Raw genomic sequence first — 13283 nt, 5'->3', positions numbered from 1 at the left:
TGATATTTGAGCTGTATAAGGGGGCTGCAGGCCCCCTGTGAAAGGCTTGGGTCATAGGAAATCTCCTAAGAGGGAAGTGGGAGGATACCTACTGCATGCCAAGGGCTGCGCTTACTCTCTACACACATTTATCTTATTTAATCCTCATAATGTTTCTATGAGATGGGTATTATATTCACTTTCAGAAGAGAAAACTGAGGCTCAGAGAAATAACCTATACATATACAATTAAATCCAGAGAAGGCAATGGCACCCCACTCCAGTACTCTTGCCTGGAAAATCTCATGGACGGAGGAGCCTGGTAGGCTGCAGTCCATGGGGTCGTGATGAGTCGGACATGACTGAGCGACTTCACTTTCACTTTTCACTTTCAGGCATTGGAGAAGGAAATGGCAACCGGCTCCAGTGTTCTTGTCTGGAGAATCCCAGGGACGGGGGAGCCTGGTGGGCTGCCGTCTATGGGGTCGCACAGAGTCAGACATGACTGAAGCAGCAGCAGCACACAATTAAGAAATGAAGCCAGACTTTGAACCCAAACCTGATTCCAAAATGTGTGCTTTTCTCTTTATACCTTGCTACCTCTCTGTGCTCATCAGTGTGGTGAGTAAGGAGAGGAGGAAGGAGAAGTTCTGACAGCTAAGATGAAAACGGCATATTGAAGGACAGAGGCAGACTTGGGGCACGGGGGAAAGAAAAGGTTTGAGTTTGCAGTGTGGACAGAGCCACAGTGTTGAGAGCAGGAAATCATGTGTGGGAAGGATGAATCACCAATGAGAATGCAGATGGCAAGGTGAGGGATGAGGGGAAATACGTATGATGGCAGTTAATCAGAGAGTGATGGTGTGTTTCTGCTCCTGTTACTGGCTGCAAAATGGGAGTCTCTCTGGCTTGAGATATCATTTGTAAAGTGGATCTTTATGAGTAAGGTTCTCTGTGGCCTATAGATGCATATGATTAATTACTACTTTTCAGAATTTTGAATAGATTAAGATGTCACATGCTCTTTCTAGTCCCCCATAAATCCCACCATTTCTTTCCCCCTAACTGCTATATTACCTGCCTAACCCCTGAAGGCATTTGAGTTTGGAACCCTGTCATTTCGAAGAGGTGAGCATTCAGACATAAATTCAGAGGAAAGAGATTTTTCCAGGGTCTCACAATAACTGGCAAAGTCAAAACGTAAAATCCAGTCCCAGTGATATCAAGCCCCATTGTGCCTGTGGATTAATAGGCACATTCAGAGCTGTTGTCCAAGTATACAGAAAAAACCTGTGAAGAGAGATCAGAGAGGCAGTGAGCTGTATTAAGATTCTGGCAGCTGTGAACAAGCACTTTGAAGTGGGCTGAGAGAATAAGCCAGCGGTCCAAGTCTGAACTTTTAAGAACTAGCTTTATTTATTAAATCAAATCAGGATACTCTGCTCACGTTGTTCATCTGTCCACTTCCCTCCACTCACGTCAATACTGCATACCTCATTCTGACCACAAGGCGTCACTGTTGTTTTTACCATTGTTTCACAGATTGTTTTCCAGATAGCACCAGGGGGTTGACAAGAACAGGAGATGTGAGCCTGGGAAGACTGCTTTAAGCCCTGGGCAGATAACTATATCCAGGTGCGTTTAGGAAGCGACGTTGGAGGTAGTGGGGCTCAAGAAGGCTAGGTTAGCAGACGCGGTGAGAATGGAAGAACAGTGTTTCAAATGCCATCAGAGTCTCTCCACATAAAAAGCTTTGCCCTTCTCATTTAGTTCTTGCTGGTACTGCTCATGCTCCTTTTCAAACAGCTGGTGCAGGGCAGCCTGACGGACCTGGTGGGGTGGGTAGAAGAGTGTGATGTTGGCCCTCTGTTTACTTGCCTCTCATTCTTTCTCCCTGGTTGCTTTCCCATCCCCTGTTTTCTCTTGGATCTGGAATTAGCTATGGCTTAAAATTAAGCAGGAGCATAAAGACTGAACTTTGGAGGGGAAGCCAACCCATTTTTTTCTCTGTGGGTGTGCAGACCCACATCTTTTCTGAGAACACACCAAAAACCAGAAACTTTCCTAGGCATCTGGGATACAAAGATGGTGACGTGACAGCCACTGGGGACTCCAGGGAGAGAGGTTCCCAGAGGCAGATACTGGGCACCAAGGTGCAGTTTTACCAAGGTGAGAGGAGCAGAGACGAGACCGCTCTGGGACTCTGCAGCTGGATACAGAGAGTCAGTGAAAAGGAGCTTTGGTTTCAGGGTTAGAGAGTTGCTGCTCTGGTGGAACGGCAGAGACCAGGAGCTTGGGAATCCCAGTGGGCAAAGGAATAGTGCAGGATGAAACTCCAGGCCACTAGAACTCACCATCAGCAACTGCTTGCTGGCCAGTGCCAACTCCTGTGCCATGGTGTCCTGCATCCTGAGGATAGCATATGGGTTTCTCCTCTGGCTTAATGTTATCTGCCACAGACAGTGAGTGTGTGAACTTCGCCACCTGTCCCAGGCACAAAGGTAGCGGTAGAATAGGTTAGAGTTGGGAGGAGAGACAAAACCCTGTCAGGGAGGCTCTTCTTCATCAGAACTTCTGTACCATTGTCAGAGAAGACTGCAAACTCCTTGAACCAGTGACTAGTACTGGCTTAACTTCTCCAGGAAAGAACACTGGAATGGGTAGCCATTCCCTTCTCCAGGGGATCTTCCCAACCCAGGGATCCAACCTGGGTCTCCTGTATTGTAGGCAGATTCTTTACCGTCTGAGCCACCAGGGAAACCTTGATTTAGAACCTAGCATATATTAAGTATATTATATCATTCAATCACCGTAATAACCATGTGTCACAGATATCAATTTTTGCATTATACAAACAAGGAAACTTAAAAAGTTCAGGTGAGTTGCCCAAGGTCACCTAATGGCAGACCTCGGTATCAAATCTAATCTAAGGATCGATTCCTTCCGTCATACCAGTGATACTGTCTTGGCTAGACACACTCTGGAATCATTTGTTAAGGTTTTCTAATACATAACAGGATTATACATGTGATACACACACATATCCTCTGTTCAGATAATCTTGTTGACATTTCTTTAAAACAAGTATTTCTTACAGATGGCTGAAAAATTAAGTACATACAGGAATATATATTAAATGAAAGCTGGAAGCATGCTTCTTCTGCCTCGGTTCATCTCAACAGAGTTAGCAGTTTCTTGTGCATCTTTATAGAAAAATTTTCTATCATGTATCAGCAAGTATAACTTTTATTTTTAACATGAAATCATACATTTACATAAACAGTATTACATAACAATTTGGACTTTTCATATCAGCACTGAAGAGATTTGCTTCATTCTGTTTAAAGGCTGCCAAGTACTTTTATAACATAATTTCACAGCTACATGTTATTTCTAACTTTTTTACTTGTATAAACAATACTGTCACGAATAATCGTGTGTGTACATTCTACTGCTTTTGTAGGTATGTGTGTAAGGTAAATTCCTAGAAGTTGAGTTGCCAGTTCAAAGGATCTGTGAATTTAAAATTTTGATAGATTTTATAAAAAAGGCTGCATCAATCTTGACTCCCACGAAAACTATATCCATTCTTTTTATGTCACATCCTTGCTACCTCTGGGTATAACCTATGAAACCTTAAAAAACAGGCTTACCCTATCTAATTTCAGACCATTTTAGTCAGAATCTTCTTCTGGGTTAAGGTCTTTGTTTTTTTAAAATCTTTTGCCACATCATGCAGCACATGGGATCTTAGTTCCCCACCCACTTCTGCACCCACTGCATTGGCAGCGAGGAATCTTAACTACTGGACCACTGGGGAAGTCCTAAGACCTTTGTTTTTTGAAAAAGCTCCCCAGGTGATAAGAGATATACAGCTTAATCTTTTGAGTTTTCTTATTCATTCATTCAATAAACACCTACTGCATACCTACCACATGGTTGGTGAGTGTGATGCCAGACAACAAACATTTGAATTTTCCTTAAAAAGATAAAAAAAAAGAACAACAAAAACTTGCTCCAATTTTCCTTCAGAGAATGGTAAACAAGGGCTGCTTATTGCCCACTTCACACCTATTTGCCTTTTTGAGGAGCCCCTAACAAGATGAAGCGAATATCAGAGGAGGGCAGGAGAGTGAAAATGAAGGGTAAGGGAAAGGACAGAAGCAGAGATTACCTGTCCACCATCTTCTTAAGTCCCAGGGCCCTTTGAAAATGCTGCAAGAAAAGGGAGTTCTGTTATCTGCCTTGATCTCTAGTACCCCACCTTCAGCGCCCTAACACAGTGGGAGACAAAGACCTTTCTTTTTGGAGAGACGGGAGTAGCCAACTTCCTAGGGCAGGTGTGGAAAAAGTCCTATTTATGCATGGGTTAGTATGCAACAAATATTTGAATACCTACTATGTGCGTCTCCCACTCCTGCTACTACCCTTCAGTCACATCAAGGGCCTCTCTCAAGAACTGTCAATTTCTGATAAATTCATCTGGAAACCTTATCCAGGGGAAACGCATCCAAAGCAGCCTTTTCCAACTCTGCGTACCTCTTCTACTTTTCCCATCTTTTCCGTGGACATGTCTACAGACTTGCTTGATATAGTCTTAGGAGACTGAGCAAGCTCTCATTTCTGTTTAGTCACCAAGGATTCAGTAGTCATAGCAACATTTACACCTCCAACAATAAGCCTAGGCCTACAAGCGTTGATTGGTCACCTGGTCTGTTGCCCCAGAGACCTGAAGGGAATCCTGGTTCTCCAGCCTTCTATTAGTGACACAGGCAATTTTATGAGCAAGGACCCCAGTTGCAACTTCAGGATTTCTTCTTCTGAGATCCCACATGACCCAACTAAGAGTCTGCATGCCACAACTCAAGAGTTCGATCAAAGATCCCACATTCGGCAACTAAGACCCGGTGCAGCCAAATAAATAAAAATAAATATCTTTTTTAAAACCAGGCTGCACTGGGTCTTAGTTGCCGAATGTGGGATCTTTGATCGAACTTTTGATCGAAGTCTAGTTCTCCAACTGGGGTGGAAACAATAGTCACTGCATTGGGAGCATGAAGTCTTAGCCACTGGACCACCACTGAAGTCCTCACATGCCTGTTTTATTAAAAGACAACTACAGAGGAATGAATCATATGGTTTATTTTTTAATTATTCATTAAATGGTTTATAAAGTCAGATCAGGATATTGGTCTATTCCTTCACACGATCCCACAAATAAGGAGTGATGGGATTATATCAGATGTTAAAACATTCCTTTTTCAACTTATTCATGACAGTATACAATGAAAGTGGAAGGCAGGTTCTTGCATGTTAGAGAAGTTGTGTTAATGTTCCCATTAACATTCTGGTTTAAGTGGAGCACCAGGGTAAGTTGTTCTAGGTACCACTCATGGCCTCCACCAATTTCCCCACCATTCTGTATGCCATTTCCACCAATCAACTCTTAGATGTCTCAAACCAAATGGCTCCCATTCAACTGTGTACAGAAGACAAGAAACCAAGCCCCGTCACCCTTGGGATAATTTATAGTCTGGAAAAGGGACAGATGAACCATGATCAAAAAACCAAGTGAGGATTTTTAAGGAAGCTTTGACAGAAATATTGAGAAAAACATCTAATTCAACTCCAGAGAAAAGTCATACCAAGGGAAAATAAAGTCTTAACTGATGTTCTGAAACTGGCCGTAAGAGAGAGAGAATATGGGAGAATTCTCCCATAAGAGGGAGAATGATCCTCTAGGCATGAAATCTTAAGAGCTCTGAACACAACCAGAGCTTCAGCTGATCCAGAGCTGGGCTGAACCAGATGACCTAAGTGAGGGCCACCCGGCAAGCACACTGCAGTCTGTCTGGCTCCATCAACAGTGAGAGGCCTTCAGCTCCATCACAGAGTACTCTCCAGTGTGTTATAGTTGTCCTTAAAGCTCTTCAATTCGAGGAAGTGCTTGGCACGTTTACTCTTCTGACTGGAGGGGAGGTATGTCACCTGGATGGTTGTTGGGGAGACTTCAGGAGACTGGGTTAGGTCTTTGGCTGCTGACTGGTGCTGTCGCTGAGAGCTCCCACTTCGTGCTTTGACCCTGAAGAACACAAAGAGGGCTGGTCACGGACAGATAGAGGACTAATGGAAGAAAACAATTCAAGGCTTCTACATCCTATACATGCAGTTGTAGCCACAAATGGTCTCTGTCCTATCTTACAAACTAGTTACTAAAATCCCATGTGGTAGCTTAGAAATAGCAGAGAAACCAATTTTCCCACTGAGTCCCTGCCTCTGACTCAACCTCTTCTTCATTCCACTGTGTTTAAAGAAAACTTTTAATTCTGATTCACCTAATGTGTGCATGCCACTAATATACTCCCAGTCCAAAGGGTCCTTTGAAACAACTGACCTCCAAAAAATAATATTGAAATTAACTACTGAGTTATCACAAGTTAGGACACTAAATCTGGTCCTTTTACCAACGTGTTATTTACTCACATCCCATTATCCCTTTATGGTGGTATCACCCCTTTTGCAGATTAGGAAACTGAGGGTCCATCAAGTAAGTTGCCTGAGGTCACAAAGCTAGTAAGTGATAGAGAGCTGGGATTAAAACCTAAGTCTGTCAGATTTTAGAGCTTATACTCTTCAATATACCCATTGAAACTTTCTAGAAACTAGAGATCAAAGAGACTAAATTTTTTAAAATGCGGTAAAATACACATACAATTTACCATCTTAACAATTTTAAATGTTTATAGTTCAGTAGTGTTAGGTACATTCACAATGTTGTGCAACCAACGTCCATAATTCTTTCCATCTTGGCAAACAAACCCTCTGCCTATTAAACAACTCCCTATTCCTCCTTCCCTCCAGCCACTACCAACCACCATTCTACTTTCTGTCTCTATGAATATGACTACTCTAGGTACCTCACATAAGTGGAGTCATACAGTATTTTACTTTCAAAGAAACTGAACTTGAACAGACCTTTTCCACCCTTTCCAAGTGTTTTCATTAGTTTTCTAAGTAGTTTTTATAGGACCTTTTGTCTTTAGAACAAAGTAGTTTATAAGGATATAGAGAAAACAGGACAGACATACCCCTCATCTTTTGAGAAAAAGTCATAATCAACACAGCAGAAAGCAGATGTATTCTTTTCGTGGCTGGTAAGTAACTCTTTATTCCAAATTGGCTTTCCCCCTTTACTCTTATAATTACATACATGCATAAACAACATATTGAAGCTCTGTTAGTAGGTATTTAAAATGTTCTCAGCAAAAAGTCATGAAGTCTCTTCTATAAAACACAGCTAGCTCTTTAGTAATACCTTTTGTTTCAGTCAGGGTTATTAATACTTTAAGTGGTAATAAAGGTGGCTGACAATTAATTCTTACTTTTATCAGACCAAGATACAAAGGAAGACATCTCTGTTTGCTGAAAAACTATTTTATTCCTTTTACTGGTGTAACAGATTACACCAATTCTGACATTTTACTGAGTTGGACAAAAAAAACAAAAACAAGAAAAGAGATACAAAAAAGTAGGAGAAACTTCTCTTATTAGCTTGCATCTACTTTCCAACGTAAGTAAGAAACAGTTCTAGGACCTGATTTTGTTCATAGTGCTTTTGAAAGTAATCTGTGAGAACAGCCCAGGACTACTGTATTCTCTAACCAGCTTCCTTTGACGTGTTCCCCTCCAAACTCACACTGTGGCCAGCTCACTCAGGGCCTCCTGATAGCGCAGGTACTCACTCAGGCCAAAGACCTGAAGAAAGAGGAAGGAAGAATGAGATCTCTCAGTCTGGGGAATCCCTTTAGTTCCCTGAAGGAAACAGTGGCCATCCACTGTGGCTTACCCCTGTCCCATAGCGGGCTGTCTCATAGCCATCAAGCAGGGTATCAATGAGGGCCTTGCGCACACCCTTGAAAGGAGTACTAGTGTTTCGAAGATCTAGCAGGTAGGAGCGGAAATTCTTGCCCATTAAGGAATGGGGATGCCGGCCTTCAGCATGAAATGGGATCTCTGTGGAGATAACAGAACAATGATACCCCCTTTCCCATTTGTTTAGTCTTCCTAATTAATTTTCCAAACTTAGAAACAGGCACAATGAGTGAGTTGGGGGGAAATTTTAAGAGAATTAAGAAGACTAGCGATCTAGAGCTATGTCTAAGTGGTCATACAGTGGTAGCAATACAACTGTTAAATTATACCAGTGGTACACAATGGTCATTTTCCTATTTACCCTCCTACCTACCCATAGTTTAAGATATAAACTATGTTTTGGTAGAGATAGAGCATTTCTGACAATAGTCATATGAAAAAAATGGAAAAAAAATTCAAGAGCATTTTTGACAATGGTCAAATGGAAAAAAAAAATCAAGAACCATCTATGTAGGCTGGGTGAAAAAGCAGATGCTGCCTGTCTCCTGTGGAAAAACAAGCGAATTACCACCAAATTACCACCAGTTCATGAAATTAAAGGTATAGAAAGAACAAAACAAATCCACACTCTCTGGAGAAAAATAACTCACCCACATCATTTCCTTAAGGCAAAACAGTAACCCAGTACTCTCAAAATTAGCAAACTCCTACCAGTTGGGTAGGTGTAGAAAGGACAAATTCTAACATAAATTGGGTTCCTCCCTCTCTTTCCCGGGTGAGCTCTCAGGATACAGAACAGCTGCTGAGCAGCCCTTACCAGAGGCACGGATAGCATCCAGAGCTTTCATCCTGTATAGGTAGTTGTAGCAATCTGTTGAGAGAGAGACTGGTGTCAGGAATAACCCTCAAAAGATACTCCAAACTCCAGCAAGCTTAAAGTGCTTCCCAATCTAACATATGCCCAGTAACAAGGAACTACAGCTGTTGAGTTTGCCAGCAGCTATGTTTACAACTGAGAAAAGGAATTCAGAATTTGTGAGACCCCTCACTGAAGTATTCTCTAAGAACATGCTACATACTTTGATTTCCCTGGGTTTCCAGCTGTAGCAGTCTTGCATCATCATCTGCGAGAAGCTGAGGTTCATACTTGATATCCTGAACCTTGGACAATCGGATATCAATCTCCTCTTTTAAGTCCTGTCCATGTAGAGAAAAGAATACACGGCTATTTAGCCTGTACTTTGCTTCCCCTCAATCTGGAAATGGGGCAAAGCAGGGGAACAACTAAGACAACAGAAGCAGAGAAAATGCTCATTTGGCTAATGAAACCACCAGGTTAAGACTCAAGAATTTAAGAATGGGGCTGGATTTGCTAAGAACCTCTCCAAGATGCGTACCTCTAAGCTAGATCTTTTAATCTGCTAGAATTCCTTCAAGTTTTATTATTTCTGACTTTCTGAAAAAATTTTTTTTTCCCGCACCAGGGAGCTACATGAACGCTTTTAGGTTCCCCGTCAGGGACTGAAGCCACATCCCCTGCAGTGGAAGTGTAGTCTTAACTCTGGACTGCCAGGGAGGTCCCCTCAGTTGGATTTAGAAGACTCTTGGTTAGCTGTTTTTTCCTGAGCTGGGAAAAAATGGACATCAACTGTAGGTCATAATCTATTGTAAAACACTATCAGGAGATCTGTATGTGGTTTAGAAGTTTGGGAACTATCTCTACCTGGTGGACCACAGGATTTCTAGAGGTTTTCTTCTAAGAACATATTTAATTTTTTAAGTAGGTAATTCAAAAAGAAACTTCCCTGGTAAGTCAAAAAGAGACTTCCCTGGTGGTCCAGTGGCTAAGACTCCAAGCTCCCAATACAGGGGGCCTAGATCAGTCAGGGAACTAGATCCCACATGCTGCAACAAAAACTCAGTGCAGTCAAATTACAAAAAAAAAAAATATATATATATATATATATAAATACATATATAAAGCCACTGTTAAGAGTTTCATATTCATCTTTCTAACTTAAAAGGGCTGCCAGAGTCCCAAGAAGTATTCTCTTGTAACTGTTTAGAAACTATTGTGAAGTATGTCATACATAGAATATATTTCACATATATGTACACCTTAAATAGTTATAAAATTCATTAAGATGAACACTTGTATGCACTACTCACTTTAAGAACTGGGATACAACTAACGACTTCGAAGCCCTGTGTGTCCACCCCTGGTGAAATGCAACCTCCAACCTTAATTTCTCAAGTTTTATTTTTCTTTGCTGTTTTATCATGTTACCCTGAAGATGTTTAGCTTTGCCTGGCTTTGAACTTCATACAAATGGAAAAATATTTTGAATTTCTCTGCAACCTTTTAAAATTTTAAATAAACTTTATTGAGGTTTAATTCACATGCAATAAAATATATCCACTTTACATGTGTCGTTTGATGAATCTTGACAAATGAGTACTTTCATTCAACTACGATTCCAATCAAGATACAGAACATTTCCATCATCCCAAAATGTTTTTCATCCTCCTCTGCAGTTAAACTCCTCCTCCATGACCCAGGGAACACTGATGTTTTATCTGTTTTAAAATTCTCTACAAATGGAATGGAATCATATGGTATGTACTCTTTTGTGAATGGCTTTCTGGCATTTTTTTCACTCGGCATGTTTTTTGAGATTCATTCATATTTGTAATTTATTGTTTCCATTCAAAAATATTGTGGGGATTCATTTGTGTTCATATTCTTATCTTCAGTTTATTTTCATTTCTCATAGTGTTCCAGAACACGAATGTGTTTTCAAGTGGAAATTTAGCATACCATATTAAAAAAAAATTACAAACAATGCTTTATTCTTGTACATGTCTTCTGGTACACATGCAAAAATTAATTTCTCTATGGTAGAAATGGAATTGCTGGGCTGTGGCTTAGGTACACTTGCAATCTTACTAGACAATACTCCAATATTTTCCAATGCAGTTTTACTGATTTACACTTTTCACCAGCAACGGCTAAAAATTTAGACAGAATGTTTTAGAGCAAAAGGAATCTTGATCTCATCTAGTCTATGGTTGCCGGGAGAGGGTGGCAGTGGTGGGGTGTTTCTAAATAGTCAAAAGTTTTGACTGACTCATGATATAATGTAAACTAACCTTGTATGACTGACTCATGATATAGTGTAAACTAACCCTATATCCTTCTTATGGGAGGCAGTTGGCATTTGGAGAACTGAGAGAATGTGGAAGCACTGTTGGGGTTTCAGGCCACACTTTGAGGCTTTCCATGAAATGTACCAGTAAAGAAAAATGAGGAGAGTTACAACACTATTTAATCAAAGAACACTGGTCTAGGAGTTGACATAATTGTGTACCAGCTCTAGCCCTCCCACTAACCAGCTTTTCACTCAACAATGAATTGTTAACTATCTACCATATGTAGGCCCTGGCTCTATAGCAGGGAACAAAACTGGCATGGTGCCTACATTATCAGAGCTTAGGGAAAAGACGGGCACTAAACGAATACACATAAAGGACAATTTGTAGTAAAATGCTATCTGAAAAAAAAAGACCTAGTTTATAATGAGTCATAAGCATTCCTCTTTCTAGGAAATAGTATTTGAGGTAAGCTCTAAAGAGTAAATGAACTAGCTACATGAAAACCAGAGGTTGATCATTCTATCCCAGTGACAGCACACATAAAGGTAAGAAACTCAACCAGCGTAGCTGGATCCCAGTGATGAATGGAGAGCCACACAAAAGGAGGTTGGGAGGGGCAGCAGGCACCTTTTACCCAGAAGTGGAAGAGAGCAGCAGCAGGATGGGGGTGGCAGTAGGGTATTAAGCGTTCTGATTTAGACATGTTAGGTTTGAGATGCCTATCAGACATCTAACTGGAAATGTTAGGTAGGCGTTTGGATACACAAGTATGGAACTCAGGAAGGACTGGGATATAAATAAAATTTCAGTAGAGTATTTAAAGTGAGGAAAGAAAGGCAGTTATCTTCAGGAGACAGTAGAGACAGAGACTACTTGGTTATTCACTTCCTGTATGTCCTCAGTAAGTTGATTCCTTTTCTTAGGTTTCAGTTTGTAACATGAATGATGGAACTAGATTTGTGCTGCCCTCATAAATCTAAATGGATTCCCTGGTGGCTCAGACGGTAAAGGGTCTGCCTGCAATGCAGGATATCTGGATTCGATTCCTGGGTCCGGAAGATCTCCTGGAGAAGGAAATGGCAACCCACTCCAGTATTCTTGCCTGGAAAATCCCACGGACAGAGGAGTCTGGCCAGCTACAGTCCATAGGGTCGCAAAGAGTCGGACATGACTGACTACACTTCATAAATCTAAAGTTTTGCGAAGTTTGCCTCCTCACTGATGTGGGGCTAATTCTAATCACTCTAACTCCATCCCAAATCAAAAACAAAACAAAATCCTCAAACAGAAAACACTGGGTAGCTTAAGTTTAACAGGGAAATATCTTACCACAGAAAGTTTGGAATTTTAATTCAAGTCCTTCATTCTGCACATGCAGAAATTGAAGTCCTTGGATAAGTTACTAGCTGTGCCACAGCAGTGAGCAGGTAAGCCAGGACTCAAGTTGACCTTTATCGCTCAGTGTACTAAAGCAAGCGCATGGGTAACAGAACAAAGAAATATGGGAATTGAGTCATTTCTAAAGGCAAAGGAAATCTCATTCTGAGCCCTAATAGATCTGGAGAATCACGCCTATCTCATGTTTTAAAGACCTACCTTGGGGGCATTGTGTCCCACAGGGACATGAGGTCCCCTTCGGGATTTCATTGCAAAGCGCATGATTTGCCTCTTCACAAAAATAAATAGCAGTACAAACACCTGTCCAAAAGGCAGAGAAGCTTAAATTAAAAAATTAAACAAATAAAAGGCATGCCTTCAATTAAAATGTCAATTGAGGTTTTCAGGGGTGCTTTGGGATATAAATTGTGGCAAAGCAAGGCCACTACGAATGGGGTGGGTACGGGCGAACCTGTGGCGGATATGCGTGGGGGGTCTGCGTCCCAGGGTTTAGAGGGAGGGTTCTCGGCTGGGGGCGGGGCGGTCCGAGGCAGTGACTTACGCTCCCAGGTACTCCTGGGATAGGAGTCAAAGCCCAGAAAAAGTGCAGGTGAGTGGGTGGAGAATGAGGACACGGGGGACTGCTCAAGAGGAGGGTCTCTACTGGGTCAGACGCGACCGCAGGAATGGGGTGGGGGAATCTCCTCACCAGGCTCCCGTAGGCCATCACCAGCACGACATTCACGCCAGACAGCCAGTTACTGCCGGACGCCATGGCCTCCCCACCCCGCGCGGAACTGCTCCGGTTTAACCTGCTGCCCTGCCTCGTCAACCCGGGTTCCGCTGAGGCAACGGCGCCTGGGTTTCCTGAAACTCCCCGGCCATTTCCTTACGGGGATAGA

At 41.9% G+C, this 13283-nt stretch overlaps 2 protein-coding genes across 25 annotated transcripts in view; one reads left to right on the top strand and one right to left on the bottom strand.

Annotated features, from left to right (window-relative positions):
• Positions 1 to 5100: 5100 nt before the first annotated feature.
• On the bottom strand, positions 5101 to 13222 carry C20H1orf43 (chromosome 20 C1orf43 homolog). The gene is made up of 7 exons (XM_061120739.1): positions 13091 to 13222; positions 12601 to 12702; positions 8931 to 9048; positions 8669 to 8722; positions 7826 to 7992; positions 7676 to 7734; positions 5101 to 6061 (listed from the first exon to the last, which is right to left on the bottom strand). Exons 1-7 carry the CDS (start codon positions 13154 to 13156, stop codon positions 5866 to 5868), a joined length of 762 nt encoding a protein of 253 aa, XP_060976722.1. The 5' UTR covers positions 13157 to 13222; the 3' UTR covers positions 5101 to 5865.
• Positions 12914 to 13283, top strand: part of UBAP2L (ubiquitin associated protein 2 like) — a 43655-nt gene continuing 43285 nt past the window's right edge. For 6 of the 24 annotated variants that reach the window (XM_061120719.1, XM_061120726.1, XM_061120716.1 and 3 more), the window contains exon 1: positions 12915 to 12991. The gene's annotated coding sequence lies outside the window, so the exon portion shown is untranslated. Of the gene's footprint in view, positions 12992 to 13283 lie in introns of all 24 variants that reach the window. The other 18 variants (XM_061120733.1, XM_061120722.1, XM_061120731.1 and 15 more) reach the window with 5 other exon arrangements.

This window comes from Dama dama, chromosome 20 (genome assembly GCF_033118175.1).
Source record: "Dama dama isolate Ldn47 chromosome 20, ASM3311817v1, whole genome shotgun sequence".
NCBI lineage: Eukaryota > Metazoa > Chordata > Mammalia > Artiodactyla > Cervidae > Dama > Dama dama.
This window is presented reverse-complemented; position numbering and strand designations above follow the sequence as displayed.

Coding starts and splice junctions, on each gene's coding strand:
- C20H1orf43 (XM_061120739.1), bottom strand. CDS start 13,156: ATGGCGTCCGGCAGTAACTGGCTGTCTGGCGTGAATGTCGTGCTGGTG. Junction 12,703..13,090: donor TGATGGCCTACGGGAGCCTG/GTGAGGAGATTC, acceptor CCTTTTGGACAG/GTGTTTGTACTGCTATTTAT. Junction 7,735..7,825: donor CAGCCCGCTATGGGACAGGG/GTAAGCCACAGT, acceptor CTCTTTCTTCAG/GTCTTTGGCCTGAGTGAGTA.